Source organism: Ovis aries, chromosome 16 (assembly GCF_016772045.2).
Source record: "Ovis aries strain OAR_USU_Benz2616 breed Rambouillet chromosome 16, ARS-UI_Ramb_v3.0, whole genome shotgun sequence".
Lineage (NCBI taxonomy): Eukaryota > Metazoa > Chordata > Mammalia > Artiodactyla > Bovidae > Ovis > Ovis aries.
The window spans coordinates 26,125,567-26,144,765 of NC_056069.1; the positions used below are offsets into that span (position 1 = coordinate 26,125,567).

General features: G+C 42.4%; 1 protein-coding gene across 4 annotated transcripts in view; it reads left to right on the plus strand.

The window, feature by feature from the left end:
- The window catches only part of MOCS2 (molybdenum cofactor synthesis 2), a 56,548-nt gene that overhangs the window by 27,650 nt on the left and 9,699 nt on the right, over positions 1-19,199 (plus strand). For 2 of the 4 annotated variants that reach the window (XM_004016999.5, XM_042233792.2), the window contains exon 1: positions 17,998-18,070. The exons of 1 other annotated variant lie outside the window; for it this stretch is intronic. In XM_004016999.5, the coding sequence (XP_004017048.2) occupies positions 18,053-18,070 (18 nt within the window). In that variant the 5' untranslated portion in view covers positions 17,998-18,052. Of the gene's footprint in view, positions 1-17,997; positions 18,688-19,199 lie in introns of those variants that run through there. One more of the 4 variants, XM_012096943.4, reaches the window with a different exon arrangement.

A 19,199-nucleotide genomic window follows, 5' to 3' on the forward strand; every position in this document is an offset into this window, starting at 1 on the left:
CAGTTTTTAGACATAATGTCCTCTCAGTTGTAAACCCACATATGGGTCTTTTGCTGGCCAAGTTCAGAGCCAATTTCTTCATACAAGCCTGGAACTTTATCTGCTCCTTTCAGATCTTTCAACAGTTTACAAGGAGTCAGCCTTCCTTCTTTCCAGAAAGCAACCACCCATTCTTTCAACTTCATGTCACTAACATTACTCATCACAGTGGAGGAAAAGACACGGGTAATCTTTTTTTTTTTTTTAATATTGGAAACAGTCCAAAAGTTCCAAATTTCTTTCAAAATTATTTGAAAGTAATGTCCTCATCTGTGACTGTCAGTCTTTTCAGATGTTATTGGAAGTGTCTTTACTTTGTTCATTCACTCATTCACTTGCTCATTCCACAAATTTTTGTCAAGCACCCACTATGTGCCAGGCACTGGTCTTGACTCCGAGGGTACATCAGTGGACAAAATCCTAATGGAGTTTGCATTCTAGTGGAAAGAGATGATTATAAACAAATAAATGAAAAACAATATGCCAGGTAGTGATAAATGATACAAGAAAGATAAGGAGATTTATGGGGGGAAAGAGAATGCTAGGTGGGAGGGCCGCTTTGCATTGGGTGGCCAATGAAGGCTGCTCTGATCACTAAGCAGGAAGTGAAGGTGTGTACTGTGCAGACATCCGGGAAAAGAGCCCTTTAGACAGAGGATACAGGCAGTGCAAATGTCCTCAGTGTGTTGATGTGTTCAGGGAATGTCTTCAGCCTGTGTGACTGAAGCAAAATGGGCAAAGGTGTGTGGGGTTGGGGGAAATAACATTAGACAAGAGACATTAGATAATAGAGAGCTGAGGCCAGATCAAGGCCTTGTTGTCCATTTTAAGGCTTCTGGCATTTACTCCAAGCAAATGGGAAACAATGGAAGATTTTTTCAAAGAGTGATATGAACAGATTTGTCTTAAAAAGATCACTTTGGCTTACAATGTTGAGAACAGACGGCAGGGATCAAGTTCCTAAGCAGGGAGACCAGTTACTAGGCTATTACAGTAATTTAATGCTAGATGAGTTCTTGTCTTCAGTTCAGTTTAGTTGCTCAGCCATGTCCGCCTCTTTGCGACCCCATGAACTGCAGCACACCAGGCCTCCCTGTCCATCACCAACTACAGGAACTTACCCAAACTCATGTTCATTGAGGCGGTGATGCCATCCAACCATCTCATCCTCTATCGTCCCCTTCTCCTCCTGCCCTCAATCTTTCCCAGCATCAGGGTCTTTTCAAATGAGTCAGCTCTTCGAATGAGGTGGTCAAAGTATTGGAATTTCAGCTTCAACATCAGTCCTTCCAATGAATACCCAGGACTGATCTCCTTTAGGATGGACTGGTTGGATCTCCTTGTAGTCCAAGGGACTCTCAACGTGTTGACTCTCAAGAGTCTTTGCCAACACCACAGTCAAATGCATCAATTCTTCGGCGCTCAGCTTTCTTCACAGTCCAACTCTCACGTCCACAGACGACTATTGGAAAAACCTTAGCCTTGACTAGATGGACCTTTGTTGGCAAAGTAATGTCTCCGCTTTTTAATATGCTATCTAGGTTGGTCATAACTTTCCTTCCAAGGAGTAAGTATCTTTTAATTTCATGGCTGCAATCACCATCTGCAGTGATTTTGGAGCCCAAAAAAATGAAGTCTGACACTATTTCCCCATCTATCCGCCATGAAGTGATGGGACCAGATGCCATGATCTTCGTTTTCTGAATGTTGAGCTTTAAGCCAACTGTTTCACTCTCCTCTTTCACTTTCATCAAGAGGCTTTTTAGTTCCTCTTCACTTTCTGCCATAAGGGTGGTGTCATCTGCATATCTGAGGTTATTGATATTTCTCCCAGCAATCTTGACTCCAGCCTGTGCTTCCTCCAGCCCAGTGTTTCTCATGATGTACTCTGCATGTAAGTTAAATAAGCAGGGTGACAATATACAGCCTTGACGTACTTCTTTTCCTATTTGGAACCAGTCTGCTGTTCCATGTCCAGTTCTAACAGTTGCTTCCTGACCTGCATATACAAGAGGCAGGTCAGGTGGTCTGGTATTCCCATCTCTTTCAGAATTTTCCACAGTTTATTGTGATCCACACAGTCAAAGGCTTTGGCATAGTCAATAAAGCAGAAATAGATGTTTTTCTGGAATTGTCTTGCTTTTTCAATGAACCGGAGGATGTTGGCAATTTGATCTCTGGTTCCTCTGCCTTTCCTAAAACCAGCTTGAACATCTGGAAGTTCACAGTTCATGTATTCCTGAAGCCTGGCTTGGAGAATTTTGAGCATTACTTTACTAGCGTGTGAGATGAGTGCAATTGTGCGGTAATTTGAACATTCTTGGATATTTCCTTTCTTTGAAAGTGGAATGAAAACTGACCTTTTCCAGTCCTGCGGCCACTGCTGAATTTTCCAAATTCTTGTCTTTAGTTCAGTTCAGTCGCTCAGTCGTGTCCGACTCTTTGCGACCCCATGAATTGCTGCACACCAGGCCTCCCTATCCATCACCAACTCCCAGAGTTCACTCAGACTCACGTCCATTGAGTCTGTGATGCCATCCAGCCATCTCATCCTCTGTCGTCCCCTTCTCCTCCTGCCCCCAATCCCTCCCAGCATCAGAGTCTTTTCCAATGAGTCAACTCTTCTCATGAGGTGGCCAAAGTACTGGAGTTTCAGCTTCAGCATCATTCCTTCCAAAGAAATCCCAGGGCTGATCTCCTTCAGAATGGACTGGTTGGATCTCGTTGCAGTCCAAGGGACTCTCAAGAATCTTCTCCAACACCACAGTTCAAAAGCATCAGTTCTTCAGTGCTCAGCCTTCTTCACAGTCCAACTCTCACATCTGTACATGACCACTGGAAAAACCATAGCCTTGACTAGACGGACCTTTGTTGGCAAAGTAATGTCTCTGCTTTTGAATATGTTATCTAGGTTGGTCATAACTTTCCTTCCAAGGATAGAAATTTATAAATCCAGCCTTGTCTAGATTGGATGGTTAACCAAGATGCTCATCTCATGGCCAACTTCTAGGCCTAGCATTTTCTCAGAACAGTGTGTCACCTGCTGTTATCTCATTGCTGTACATGAACCAATGACTGTGTCCCTAATTCTCCTACACCCCACTCAGCTTCTGTGACACTATTCTGGGGGGAAGAAGACATTTGGCCTTTTGGCTCTCATGGAGTCTTCCCCTGGATTTCAAGCATTTTTGCAGGAACTTTGCGTTTGTATTTTTCTCGTCTTTTTTTTTTATGGGTAATAAAAAAAATTTAATTGAGTGTGGTTAATTTACAATGTGGCATTAGTTTCAGGTGTACAGCAAAGTGAATCAGTTATGTGTGTGCTCAGTCACTTAGTCTTGTCCAATTTTTTGTGACTCCATGAGGGGTTCCCCAGGCAAGAATACTGGAGTGGGTTGCCATGTCCTGCTCTAGGGGATCTTCCTGACCCAAGGATCGAACCCACGTCAGCTGCATCTCCTGCAATGGCAGGTATATTCTTTACCACTGAGCCATCTCGGAAGCCCAATTGGTAAAATATATACATATATCCATTCTTTTTTTGATTGTTTTCTTATACAAGTCATTGCAGAGTATTGAGGAGAGGTTCCTGTGCCATACGGCAGGTTCTCGTTCTCTGTCTGGTTTATTTATAGTCGTGCATGTATGTCAATCCCAGTCTCTCAATTTATCCCTCTCCCCTTTGTCCCTGGTAACCATAAGTTTGTTTCCCACCTCTGTGACTCTATTTCTGTTTTATAAATAAGTTCTTTTATAACATCCAAGATGTCTCTGATACCTCTATGTCTGAGGAATTCTCTGCCATCCCTTGGTCCATTTTTTAAAAATCTTCTTGGTCTTATCTACAGCCCATTCAGTTTTGTGTTATCGAAGCAGGTCCTAGCTTTAGTTGGATCTCAGTTCTCCTCACCTGTTCTGAGTGGTGCTAGAGACTAACCTGTAGCCGATTTGCAGTGTGTGACATTATCCTAGGGGCACTAGTGCCTCATTCTTAGCATTAGCAGGATTTATTCCCCTTCCTCTACCCCTCAGACCTCCTACAAAATTCCTGTTTCCAGTCTGAGAGATGCCTCTGCTCTAATTCTAGAGCAATAATGATTGACAGGTCCTGAGCCTTCATTCCATTTTCAATCCCGACCACCTTCTCACATTACCTATGGCAGAAGTTGCTGGCAACCCACCAGCCATGTCAGCTCAGAGATATGTTTCATTTGGCCCCTACAGTGCTGTTTAAATTTTTTTGAATAATTGCCAGTACTTAAAAATTATGAGATTTATATAATAACCTGAATTTTTCATTTCTCTTGCAAAATTGTTAGTCTTGGCCAAACCAGGTACACACGCTCACATGGCGATAGCACACTGCTGTTCAGCAGCAGCCACGTGGTGGGATGAGGCATGCGCACTGCGGTGCTTGCTCCCAGCCCCTTTCACTGCCACATCTCCTGCTTGCTGGTTCCTCTAGATATCTGAGTGCAGACGTTGGTCCCTACCCTCATCCCCCCATATCTCACTGGCCTTTAAAATTAGCCCAGAAGTCCCCATTGCCAATGCAAACATTTTAAGGGTGAGAGTTATCTATATAAGAGCAGCAACAACACCTCCCAACACACAGAAAATAAGAGACGTGACTTTCACAGAGGAAAGAGCAACTGATGTCTTATGGCTTCTCAAAATGAGAGTCTAAATAGATTTTGGTTGGTTATCCAGTTTAATGCAACCAAGGTAACCACTGAACATGCACCTTGACCTTCTGCTTACCCTAACCTTCTGCACCCCAAAGCTGTTCTAGCAAAGTCTTCTGAAATAGGATTTATAGAAAGACCAACAGCGCAGTGCAACTTTGGACAGAAATATTGGTGCCACATTTCTCATGGCTACTTCTGACCTAGTGCCAAAGTTTCTCTTGCCTCCTGGTACGTTTTCAGATGTCTGTATGGTGACAGAAGAATTCTCCAATCTCTCGTTAGAGTTTCTAAGCAGCCTCTGTGGGGTAGAAATTTATAAAGAGTTTACTTCTTCCAGTCACCGCCTTCCACTGTGCCTCATTCATTCTCCATTTCTTGTCACTTAATACCATCTGGGATCGAGCCCATAAATTTCCAGTCATTTGAGTCATTAAAACTCATTTATTTTAAAGCATCAATCTCAATTTTGATTTAATCCCATCCTTCCTTTGTGATCTTTCTTGTGTGGTCCATGTATGAATCTTTCAGAGGGCCTTGTAGGACCTATCCATTCCACCGTTCCCTGGTCAGGAAAGTCAGCTCTCAGGCCAATTCCTCCACCTCCCATTGGCTGGTGCCCCCACCCAAAACTTCTCATTACTGGACCCCTGTTGCCAGGAGGTCACCACCATGGGCTGAGCAAGATGCCTCAAACCTGGCTACTTTCTGTGGCACCCAATTGACCCACAGTCAACTCACTCATCTTTGCCACCAAACAGTGGAAGAGGAGACTGCCCCTCATCTCCCTTCTGCTGTCTGTCTTCAGGTCCCCCACCCAGATGGTCACAGGGACGGATGAGCCAGTTCAATGCGTAGGCAGATATCTCACCAGGGCATCCATCCAAGTGCAACCCCAGGCTGAGCCATTCTCCTGCAGTCTCACTCTCACTTGTCTTGGTGACCTGAATGCCTTCCTATTCTCCCTGGGGAAGGGGGAGAATCATCTTTCATTTACACCCGACAGTTTCCCCGAGAACAAGGAACCCATCGACTCTCATCCTTTCCTCTCCCCAGGCCTCTGCCCTCCAGACTGGAGGATGGGAGACAGTCACTTGTGGGTGGGTCAGTTCTACAGACTCTTTGTAAGCCCCGAGCGAGTTGTCTGGTCCACTGCTGGCTGCTGTTGTCAGAATACAGGCACTTCGTGATTTCACAAGTGCTGTTCTCTGTTGTTGGTGCCAAGCTTGGGAAAATCTGCTCAGTATCTGCGGCACTGTTGTATTTGCGCTAATTGCATCAGCTTGAGCACATCCAGTTGTGAGGGGCAGAAAGTGAAGTGAAGTCGCTCAGTTGTATCCTACTCTTTGCGACCCGTGGACTGTAGCCCACCAAGATCCTCCGTCCATGGGATTCTCCAGGCAAGAGTACTGGAGTGGGTTGCCATTTTCTTCTCCAGGGGATCTTCCCGACCCAGGGATCGAACCCAGGTCTCCCACATTGCAGGCAGACGCTTTAACCTTTGCACCACCAGGGAAGCCCCAAGGGGGGCAGAAAACTTGACCCCAAATAGATCTGCCAGCAAGGAAGTATATTGTGTCACTTAACTTCAAAAAGAGATACACTGTGTCACTTAACTTCAGATTGTACTGATTCCTGGCTCAAATGGTGTTCTTGGATCCCCAACTTCCTCGTGTTTTCTCTGGGTGAGAAGTAAGGTGGGGGAGTCTTGGGGCTCTTATGGAAACTCACTCAAGGATTACCTCATCAGACACCAGCAGAGGAGAGTCCACTTTCCCAGCTGCTCAAACAAAAGTCCCGGAATGTGACTTAGGTCATGTGCCCATTCCTGACCCAGTCAGAGTGTTTGGAGGTGGCTGATGCCACTTTCAGAGCCAGGTGAAGACTGGAAATGACTTTCCTCCATCTCTCACTTCCCATGACATCCTTCAAAGGAGGTCAGAGAGTTCCCACATCTACCCTTGCTCAAACAACCTGAGGGTGGATACACTTCAGAACCTGAGGCTGAAGTATGAGTCTGGCAATATAATGAAGTTATTGCCAGGTTTCAGTGGGGCGTGAAGACTAATGGTTCAAAGTTTAGGACCTTGGAATAGTACAGAACTGGATCCAAGTTCTGGCTCTGTCAGAGCAGAGGAATGTGACCAGGTACACCTAAATTCTCTGAGACGTAGTTTTCCCAGCTATAAAATGGGAATGTTAATACCCAAGTCATTGGGTTGTTAAGAGGATAAAATAAATTGTGCCTATTTCAATTATTATGACTTCCCTGGTGGTTCAGACAGTAAAACGTCTGTCTACAGTGCAGGAGACCCGGGTTTGATCCCTGGGTTGGGAAGATCCCCTGGAGAAGGAAATGGCAATCCACTCCAGCACTATTGCCTGGAAAATCCCATGGACAGAGGAGCCTGGTAGGCTACAATCCATGGGGTCAAAAAGAGTCGGACATGACTGAGTGACAGGGCTAATGCCTGACACAATTAGGTGTTTAATAAACACTGTTTTTATTGCTAAGAACTTCCTTCTTTGTGCATAGACACCAATACTATGGAAAAACATACTAAAGTAAGAAGGTTCTCCTTGCATTTCCTAGAAGAGACTAACTTGACACTGTTTTCCCAGGGAGTAAGCAGATTTTCCTGCCAATTCTCCTGTTATTCTTTGCATGGAGCAAGTGGAAGACTCAGGGTGAAAGATGGAGGATGGAAGAAATCTAAGTGTATGAAATGTTGTAAGCATCAGGGTGTGTGTGTATGTGAACTAGGAAGCTCATGCTAGGAGTAACCACCAGAGATTCATGAATCATTTTCAAAGAGCAACATCAGGTGCTTTGGAGAATCTGCCAAATTTTGAGTAACTTATGAATTTAGCAACAGCCTCAGGCATTGCTGAGGCCTTCTACCCTTAGATTTGTCTATAAAACAGGGAAAATGGAAACATTTTTGTTTTGTCATCTAAAGCAAAGCAATCTTGCCCAAATTTCATATTTTAAGGAAATTGTAAACATATGAATAGAATCAATTCATTTCTAAAATGCATTTTGTATTTATTTTTTAAATTAAATAATACTGGAATTAAATGTGAGAGAATATTTTTTATATCAAGTAGGAACTGCAGCTTTTTGAAAAGTAAAAATCTCACGTTTTGAGAGAGACAGTAACAGTCGAGGTGATTTTCCCAAGTAGAATATGTGGATTATGTTGAAATACACATGTTGTGACTGTGTAAATGTAAAATGTTAACAGCAGCCTATTTTGCATTCCAAAACAGCTCCTATTTATTCTGAAAATAAGGTAGCAACTGGTGCCCTCTTGTGGAAATGATTATTTTAGCTATTTAGTTGGAAAGGAAAATCTACACAGTATTAAAACATACCAATCATAGATATGTTTTTTGCCAGACACTTTTGATGACTTTGATTACAGGATTTTGTTTAAACATGAAGTCCCGGAGGAGATTTTAATATGTAGCACAGTGATGGTTCTCACAGATTTATTTACATTATGGCTTTTTTTCTTAAACAGATTTTGATCTGTTATCTGATTTGGCTCTAACTTAAAAACTAATCAGGCTTCATTTAGGTACATTTATACATTGTACCTAATACAATGTACATTTAGGTACATTATATTTCACACCTGAACCAAACAGGTGTGTTTAAATACAAATAAAAATACTTTTTACAAACTTTAAACTCTGTGCAGCATCTCCCCTCCCCAAACTTCTCTTGATGGCCCTCCTCCAGGGATAGGTTTTGACCCAGCTCCTGAACCAGCTTCAATCAAGTGGAAAGTCGTCCACCAATTTTAACCACCATGACCACCTCCATCTCTTTAGCAGCTGGCTGTCCCTGCTGTATGTTAGAATATAAAGAACAGTCACACTAGTCCAAGACTGAAAGTGATTCTCAGGCTCGAATTCTCTGGCATTCAAGGTATTCAAGGAGTGGGTGGCCAACTGCTTGGTAGGCCTACAGCAGAGTGCATTCAAGGTCAGTTATTTGGACTCAGTGATCTTCATCATCCCTTCCAACTCTGAGATTCTAAAGCTCCTCTATGTAATCCAGTCCTGCTGAATGAACTAATCTTCAGCCCCATGATAGCTGTGCAAATTTGAACCCACTCAGTGCAGGGCTGTATGTCCCTCTGGAATTACTCCATCAAGTACACTCTCAGAACCTTCACAGGGCCATTTAAAGTGCATGTTAATGAGGACGCTGGAGCGTAATAGACATACGACGCCCTTTGACCATTATTTTTGAACAGTTATAAATAATCGTGGAATATACAAATTACCTTTAGCAGAAAATTGTTAAGCATAATTACAAGTGGATGCCAATTCACATCAGAAATGGTAGAAGGCCTAGGGTCACATATGCAAGGGAGACATGAAGCATCCCGGGGGTGGGGGGGAGTAATGTGTGGGTTTGGGTGGCACAAAGGAGCCAGATTCAAACCCTGATTCTGTTATTTGCTAATGAATGACCCCAGGTAAATGTCTGAGCTTCTTTCATCTGTAAGATGAGAAGGATTGTACTTACCTCAGAGGGTTGCAGTAAGAATTCAATGGTATAAGAAAATATGCACAGAGCATGGTATGTACAAGGCTCTAAAAATGCTAGGTATTCTCACTTAAGGGACAGAAACCACACAAAAGCGGAGTCACGGCCAGAAAGGGTCCCTGATGTTTAAGACTTCACAAGCATTGAGAAAGAAAAGTGTTTCCTGTATATAATCACACAGTGTTCATTGATTATCCCTGATAAGCTTACCTTATGAATCAGGAAACTATCTCCATCTTCCCCTAATATTTTATCTTTGATTGTTGATCAGGGTAGATTTTAATCTCTCAGCATTTACATTCACACAGTAAGCACTCTTAACTGATTCAATTATATATCAATAAGAGCAGAGTGCTGGAATTTGTACAACTCCCTTGGCTTTTCATAAGGATATTTCTGAACTTGACAGCAAAAACTTACAGTAAACAACAGCTTCAGGTACCCATAGTGAAGGATCTGTGGAGAATCTTGATAGATCAGACCTGATTATTCCATAATTCAAACTACTGGATTAGTCAGGCCTACAAACTGGGTGGTCACAGTTTATATATACAAAAAAATAATTTACGAAGTCTTAGTAGATTCAGAAGATACATAATTTAAGACAGAATTCTTTTGGAAAATGATATCCATAATTATTAGCTAAAGTGACGCCATCATGTGGCAAAAGCAAAAATAGCATGCACTTAGAGCTAATTCGGAGAGTAGCAATTTTGGACTGATTTTAATGAATTGCTTTTGATAATTGGATTAATTGATTGTCATTAATTAATTTTAATTATTGTTATTTCAAGGATTTTACAAAATGAAACTTTATTACTGTTTCTTAGTGGGATGACTTCAAATGCATGTAATTCAAATGTGCATAAAATGTGAATAAAAGTGCATAAGATATGTAAAATAATTAAATGGACTCCCAAAGCTAAGTGAAATGTGAGGAAGTCTGGATAATTGTTAACTAAGCATTAGATTGCTTTACTCTTTTTTAGAACTATACTAAATAATTTGATTCCCTGAGTAAAACTAAATATATAGACCTGCTAAGAGAACTGACCAGCATTAAAAATATAAAAGCAAGGTTTTGTGGTCAATATGGCAGGCTGAGTGCATGCAAATGTTAAAAAAAAAAGTGAGAAAGATACAGTACAGGAGGCTTAGATTAGGCTTCAGAAACCTAGAGCTGGAGAAAAAGCACAATGGTATATGGGAATGAGAACACAGAGCAAAATAAGAGTTTTAAATTAAAATACATGCTTAGAAAGACTTTCCTAATGGTTCAGTGGTAAAGAATCTGCACACAGTGCTGGAGACGTAGGAGATGTGGGTTTGATCTGTGGGTCAGGAGCAGGAAATGGCAACCCACCACAGTATTCTTGCCTAAGAAATTCCACAGACAGAGGAGCCTGATGGGCTCCATGGGGTTGCAGGGTCTGACGCTATTCAGTGACGGAGCACTGAGCACACACTTGAAAAGCTGAGCCCTGAACTCCTAGCCACCAGCCTTTGCATGCACAGAACTTGGGGCAGCTAGCCTCTCATGCCCCGTGAAACAAACTAGACTGTACCTCTCTGGCTTCCTTGCCAAATACTATGGAAAAAGCTTCTTCTTCTGGTTAAGATAGAGTAACATGGGCTGGATTTATCCTTCTAATTGAAACAGCTGAAAAACAGAGAAAAACATAGAAAACATATGAAATCTTAAGACTCTGAGAAGAACTGAAAGGCAGACAGAGGTAAAAAAAAATAAATACGTTAGGGAAAGAGGAACAAAGGTAAAGTACCATAAGAGAAAATAAAAACAAAATGCTGTAGAGAAATATCTTTAAAACATCTAAAGAAAAAAATCTACCAACCTAGAATTAGGTTAGTGTTCTATATGTTAATGAGATCAACTTGATTAACTGTTGTATCCAAATCTTCTATATGCCTGCTAAATTTTTTCTTCCTATATGTCTGTTTCAACATGTGTCAAAATCCTCAACTATGATTGTGAATTTATCTACCTTTGTTTTAGTTCTGTAAATATTTGCTTTATGTATTTTGAAGCAATGTTATATGATATATACTAATTTAGAATTGCACCTTCCTCTTAAATTGACCCTTTTATTATCACATAATATCCTTCAACTCTTATACTTCTTGCCTTATAATATTTTTTGTTCTCAAACTAATGATTGTCAGTGGGGAAGAATGGGGGAAGAGATAGTTAGGGAGCTTGGGATCAACATGTATACTCTGCTATATTTACAATGGATAACCTAAAAGGTACTACTGAATAGTACAGGGAACTCTCTGGCCAAGGTTATATGGCAGCTTGGATGGGAGGGAAGTATGGGGGAGAATGGATACATGTATATGTATGGCTGAGACTGCTGTCCATCTAAAACTATCGCAACATTGTTAATCAGCTCTACTCCAATATAACATAAAAGTTTATATATATATATATTTCTATGTGAATATAGTCACACCAGGTGTTTTTCAGTTGGTGTTTGCACACTGTATCTCTTTCCATTTTTGTTCTGCTTGTTCTCTTCTTGAGTACTAGTTCCGTGTGCCAGGGTTTGGAAAATACCCTCAAACAGAAACCTGGAACGACAGTGAGGCTCATTCACCACACTTGCTTTCCTTCCTTTAAGGCCAGTTTCAGACAGCTGTTTAATGTGGCTGAATTCTCTTTCACTCCACTGTTTTTTCCTTACTAGATAAGTGATACTGCAAGCGTCAGCAAATATGGCCTGAGGGACAAAGTGGCCCATCTCCAATCTTTATAACTCATTTTTATTGAAACAAAGCTCCACTCATTCACTTCATATTGTCACCGGCTGCTTTCATGGCGCAACAACAGAGTTGAGCAGCTGTGATGGAGATCGGATGTTGGGATGTCTAAATATTTACTGTCTGGCTCTTTACAGAAAATGTTTGTTGACCTCTGAGGTACAGAGAAGGAAAAATTATGTGTAGCCTGAGGGCATGGGGCAGGGTGACAATTGGGGTTAGAAGAGATTTTTCTCAGCTAGGCCTGCCTGCAGCCTCATTGGCTAAGTCAGGCTTTGTTCTCTCTTCTGGCCCTTTATTAAAGGTCTTTAGCCAGGTTTACTTCCTAATGCAGGGCTGTCCTCTTTACATCCAGGGATAAACTTGAGCTTCGGATCATTCTCAACCTCTAGTTGGATCTGGGCTTCTGGAATCTTTGTTCCTTTTAATGAAAGACAGCCCTGCTTGTGCTCTTGCCCTGTATTCGGGTGTCAGTCAGTTCTACTCCCAGATTGCTGACAAGTGGGTGGAAAGTAATTTGGCTCTCTTCTTGAGCACCTTTAAGATGACAAGGACTTTGCCTGGCCAGTCCACCAAGGACTCTGGACTCAGCCTCTTCTTGCATCTGCAGCTGCCTCAGATTTCTTTCTTATTTCTGTAGCCTGTGGGTTTTCCAGTTCTACAGATTGCTGACTCACCAACTCCACTTGCTTATGTTTTTCAGGGTTTTGTTTATTTCAGCTCTTCCTCTTAATGATTCCAGAAAGCTATTAGGAGAAGCTTTCCTAGCGCCCACACTGTGTTCCTGTACATAGCTTTGCTTTCCATTGGTTAACAATGTCCCTTGTATGGGACATTTTTCTCTCTCTCTCTTTTAACCAATTTGTTGTGTATATTTTAGATTTCACAGTAGTGAAATTTTGAGGTCTGGCTTTATTCTGCTATCTGAAACTGGGAGATTCCATATTGGTTTTAGAATATGGTCAGTAAAGTACATATAATAAAAAAGCTCTTTTGTATCTAATTTCTTCCCACTTGTAAGATGAAGGATTTGTAATTAGAATTTTAACCACAAGGGGGGAGTGTTTCTTTCAATTTTCATTTCCTTAAAGGAAAAAAAAAAAACTTTTATGCCGGGTTTTATGTTTGTGACCAATGAATAAAATCACACAAGTAGAGTATGATGTTTTTGTAAATAATGCTATTTGAATACAAAGCTGAATCAACAACTTTTTTGTATATTTACAAGGTGCAAGGCTCCCTGCTAGGCTGTTTATTAGTAAATGCTACAATGTGTCTTTACAAGCCAGTTGTACAGAAAAAAGCTTGGAATTCTGGGTGACTTGTTAAAAAGAGTAATTCTAGATGAGTTTATGATGAGCTAATAATTTAAGGAATAACTATGCCAAAATCACTGCAGATGGTGGCTGCAGCCATGAAATTAAAAGACGCTTACTCCTTGGAAGGAAAGTTATGACCAACCTAGATAGCATATTGAAAAGCAGAGACATTACTTTGCCAACAAAGGTCCGTCTAGTCAAGGCTATGGTTTTTCCAGTGGTCATGTACGGATGTGAGAGTTGGACTGTGAAGAAAGCTGAGCACCGAAGAATTGATGCTTTTGAACTGCGGTGTTGGAGAAGACTCTTGAGAGTCCCTTGGACTGCAAGGAGATCCAACCAGTCCATTCTGAAGGAGATCAGCCCTGGGATTTCTTTGGAAGGAATGATGCTAAAGCTGAAACTCCAATACTTCGGCCACCTCATGAGAAGAGTTGACTCATTGGAAAAGACTCTGATGCTGGGAGGGATTGGGGGCAGGAGGAGAAGGGGAACGACAGAGGATGAGATGGCTGGATGGCATCACGGACTCTATGGACGTGAGTCTGAGTGAACTCCGGGAGTTGGTGATGGATAGGGAGGCCTGGCGTGCTGTGATTCATGGGGTCACAAAGAGTTGGACACAACTGAGCGACTGAACTGAACTGATGACATCATCTATTTTTTACTGAGAAATTTACATACCACCAAAAATATCTTGGGGATTCCCTGGTGGCTCAGATGATAAAGAATCTACCTGCAATGCAGGAGACCCCAGGTTCAATCCCTGGGTTGGGAAGATCTCCTGGAGAAGGGAATGTCAATCCACTCCAGGATTCTTGCCAGGAGAATCCCCATGGACAGAGGAGTCTGGCAGTCTATAGTCCCTTAGGTCGCAAAGAGTCAGACATGACTGAGAGAATAACACTTCCACTTCCAAAAATATCTTAAAGATATCAGTTAAATGACTAATGACTACAGATCTCCCACCATACTTGACTTCCTCAGAGATATTTTCACTTTCTACAAATTATGTTACACTTAATAAAAAGGTATATGTGGACTGAGATTTTAAAATCTATTTCCTCCATTTTTTAACATAGTATATAGGCTTCAACTTGCATAAAGCCACTAACGCTAAATAGCATTTCATGGAGAGTTCCTGACAATGGGTCAAAACGTATGACACGATGTTTGGGACTAGATACTGTTTAATAGCTCAAAATGACAGCAGAAAATATTAGGGCAAAATAAGGAATTTATTAGCTTGCATAAATGAAATATCCAAGGATCAGGCTTTGTCAGCTTTCTCTTCAGAACTGTTTGTGCTCCGGCTGCTCAAAATGACTCCAAGCTGACGCAGGGTCAAATCTGAAAATGTGTGTGCATGTGTGTGTGTGTCTGTCTGTCTTCCGAATGAAAGTGGAATAAAATCCTAGCTGGCTTCCAGGACCTCCCAGGATCTTTCATGTTCAGATTCCCTTTAATCTCTTCAAAATCATCCCACCAGGCTCTCCCCCTTTTATTTCAGGCATGCTAGCTTCTCTTCTGTTCTTCAAATGTGCAGAGTCCTCTCCTACCCGGAAACCACTTTCCATTGTCCAGAAACTGTTTTCCTGGCACTGCACAGGCTGGCTCCTCTCCTCCTTCAGGTCTCAGCTCAGCTCAGTGTTCATTCCCTTCTGACCCTAAGGAACGGGCACTCTACTCCTCCCCTACAAGCCACTCATCAAACTGTCCTTATTTGTTTTCTTACATATAGCCTATGTTCCTAATGAGAAAGTAAGCTCCATGATGCAAGGCCCTTATTCTTATAGCTCACAGATGTATGCCCAGAGCCTAAATAACAATTAGAGCACAAAATAACAAAGAGCACTCAATAAATTTATTACTGTTAAAGATGAAGCAACACAGAAATTTACAAGAGGAAGCCAAAGTATTTTTTATATTGTCCACAATTCTACTACCCAGATATGGTAACTGTTATCTGGTGAATATTATTCCATCCCTTTTCTTTGAGCATTAAAGATGTATATATCATATATATATATATATATATATATATATATATATATATATCTCAGTTCAGTTTAGTCAATCAGTTGTCCGACTCTTTGCCAGGCCTCCCTGTCCATTACCAACTCCCGGAGTTCACTCAGACTCACATCCATCGAGTCAGTGATGCCATCCAGCCATCTCATCTTCTGTGGTACTATATATCAATTTTCTTTTTAGATTTTATTTTCACTTGCACTTTATTTACAACAAAATAACTGAAGTGAAACTAAAGGAATTAAAAATCATCAGAATATTTACTTATAAGACACGCTGCTGCTACTGCTAAGTCACTTCAGTCATGTCCGACTCTGTGCAAGCCCATAGACAGTCACCCCTAATATATCCTTCTAAACTTAACAAGATTGTGAGAGTTATTAAGTGGCTTGAATCAATGTTTTGTTGACTACATGTTCCAATTTGGGGGCAGTTTCTATTTTTTAACAAAATATTCTGATGTCACTTACATTTAATTCCATAATCCCACAGTTTTTTTTGGTTTATATTTAAATGAGTTAAAATCTCACGTCCAGTTTTTTTTTTTTTTTAACCATTAACTTCCTTAACACTGAGTTTTAAAGTTTGATTACTCTCTTGATTGACTGGATTTCTGCCCAAGGAGATTTTTAAAGAAGAGCTGTTGGTATCTGAGCTATTGTGCTTTTTGAGCTCTTGTGAGTTTAGGAGTGTCAATTTGCATTTTATCAACATCAGCTTGACTGTATGTAATGTTTTGGGTCATACTTTGCTCTCAGGCTTTTTTTAGATGTTGCACACCACCATCCTCTGGCATCAGATGTTTCAGACAGTTCTAAGGCCATTGTCATCACTACCTTATTTTTCTACCTGGATGTGAATATAATTCTTTATACTTGATGTTTAGCAACTTTGCCAGAATATACCCTGCTGCTGTTGCTGTTTAGTTGCTCAGTCATGTTTGACTTTTTTGCAGTCCCATGGACTGTAGCCCGCCAGGCTTCTCTGTCCATGGGATTTTCCAGGCAAAAGTACTGGAGTGGGTTGCCATTTCCTTCTCCAGGGAATTTTCCTGGCCCACGGATGGTACCTGGGCTTCCTTTGTAGCTAAGTGGGTAAAGAATCTGCCTGCAATGCAGGAGACCCGGGTTCAATCACTGGGTTGGTAAGATCTTCCGGAGAAGGAAATGGCAACCCACTCCAGTATTCATGCCTGGAGAATCCCATGAACAGAGAAGCCTGGCAGGCTACAGTCCATGGGCTCACAAGAGTTGGACACGACTTAGTGCCTAAACTACCACCAAGGATGGTACCTACGTCTCCTGCGTCTCCTGAGCATTGGCAGACCTATTCTTTATCATTGTGCCACTGGGAACACTCCACCTTAGTGTTAGTCCTTGTCAATTTCTCTGGCCGTGGGCTACTACTTGATAAATCCAATCTCATTTCCCACTACTTCCGTGCAGGGGCCACACCTACTTTGCCGACATTTTGCCCTTCTCATGATGCTCATTATGACCTCATTATGCTGCTTTATATCCCTCTGGCTTGGCAAAGGCTAGTAAAATTTCCTCATCCCTACTCCCACCCTGCCCTTTGCTGCTGATCCTTCCAGCAGATTTAGCTCAAGCATCTCTCTCCTCCAAGAGGACTTCCTAGACCACACTCCTCAGGTGGCCAGCCTCTATCCCCCTCCACTCCCAAGAAATGTAACACGTAACCCTAGTATAATCTATTCGGTGCACTGAGCTTCCATCACTGGTTCATGACCGTTTCACATCCAGGACTGTGAGCTCCAAGGGGAGGGCCGCCTCGTTTATACTCACGTAACTACATAACTACCCAATTTAAAAGAATTCTTGGTGGTAAAAAGTTGGAGATAGTAGAGGAGTTATGTGGGCAAATCACTAAGTAGCTAGTAAACTACCTAGAAAAAGTATAAATGTATACAGGTCAAATGCCTTAAGCCGCTAATAAACAGTAATCACAAATCGGAAGGCGCTGCTGCTAAGTCGCATCAGTCCTGTCTGACTATGTGCAGCCCACTAGGCTTCTCCATCCCTGGGATTCTCCAGGCAAGAACACTGGAGTGGGTTGCCATTTCCTTCTCCAATGCATGAAAGTGAAAAGCGAAAGTGAAGTCACTCAGTCGTGTCCGACTCTTTGCGACCCCATGGACTGTAGCCTACCAGGCTCCTTTGTCCATGGGATTTTCCAGGCAAGAGTACTGGAGTGGGGTGCCATTGCTTCAGCGGAAGGCGGGCTAGGTAAAAACTGTGAAAGAGAAGCCTGCAGGTGAGCGAGCGGAAAAGCAGTTTCCGTAACGGAGGAGGCAGGTGTCCAGGAGAGTCCCCGGGTCGGCTCTCCTGTACCTCGGCCCCTCGTCTGAGGATAAAGGCACGCGTGGTCAGCCTTTTAACCGTTGAATGACAGCCACAGCTCTCCCCCACCAACGCGACACACCCGCGAGCGAACACCAAACTCCAGGGCCCCGCGGCGCAAACAAAGCGAGGAAAACAGCGGGGCGGAGCCAGCTCTGCGCATGCTCCGTAGGGGCGGAAGGGGCCGGCAGGTTGGGCCGGCAGGTTGCGCCTGCGCGCTGCGCAACTTGGTGCCTCCGCTTCCGCGGCCGGAATACCCGGCGAGATTTCCCTGGCGGGATGGTCCCCCGGTGCCAGGTAAGGGTGGGGAGTCCTCCCGAATGTGTCCGCCCTTTCCTCCACAGAAGCGGCCCTGGTCAGTCAGACCCTGGAGACTGCCACCGCGGTGGTGGCCCCTCCCGGTTTCGGAGGCTTTGCTATTGGCCTCCCCAAAGAAAGTCAAGTCGATTTCTGCGAATTCTAGTTATGCGGGTGACGGCCCAGAAGACCAGCTGCTTCCAAAACGCTTCTCAGATTATTCTTTCCAAGAAGATAAGTTTTCAATTTAAAAAGAAATGCTCTTAACTAAGAATTCTTAGGTGAAAGTGCTGCATCTGTGCATTGGCCAACGGTTGATTATTTGCAGACCTCTGCTTGTTTCGTGGTTTCCCTAGTGACTCAGCGGTAAAAATAAAAAAAAAAAAAAAATCCACCTGCAGTGCAGGAGCCTCAGGAGATGGGGGTTCGATCCCTGGGTCGGAAAGATCCCCTGGAGAAGGGCACGGCAACTCACTCCAGTATTCTTGTCTGGAGAAGTCCATGGACACAGGAGCCTGGTGGGCTGCAGCCCATAGGTCACAGAGTCGGATATAATTGAAGTGACTTAGCACTCAAGCACGCTTGTTTCGTAGAGAATGATTTGCTCCGAGTGCCAGGTGGGTTATTTTACTTGGTCGGATCCCTTGGATACCAGGCTGTCTTAGATAGGTTTATCCTGGGGAATACCAGTTTATCCTGTGTTTCAGACCCACCTGCTTTTGTAACTATCAGGGTTTGTATGTTTCGTAACATAATCCCGGACAGCTGGGTTCAGTGTAATGTAGACTGGAATCGAAGGTCATGGCAACCGTGAAAGACGTGTCTTTCACTTATTTGGTCATTTATTTGTGTAATTCATCGCTTGACTCAGACATTTGTTCACTGCCTAAGTGCTTATAAAAGGTGCTATAACTTTATGTAAATTAAAGGCCAACTTCATGGTTTCTAAGAAGAAAGTTGTTAGAAGTTTAGTCGTGCCACGTGTACATTTATAAAACTAAAAAGCATCTGAAAGTCTGAATTGTACTTAGAAAGCCTACATTTTTTTCAGAATTGTGGATAATACTGAAATTTTTATGGGCACTTTAACTTTCTCTAACTTATCAAAAGTGTCTTTGATTAAAGTAAT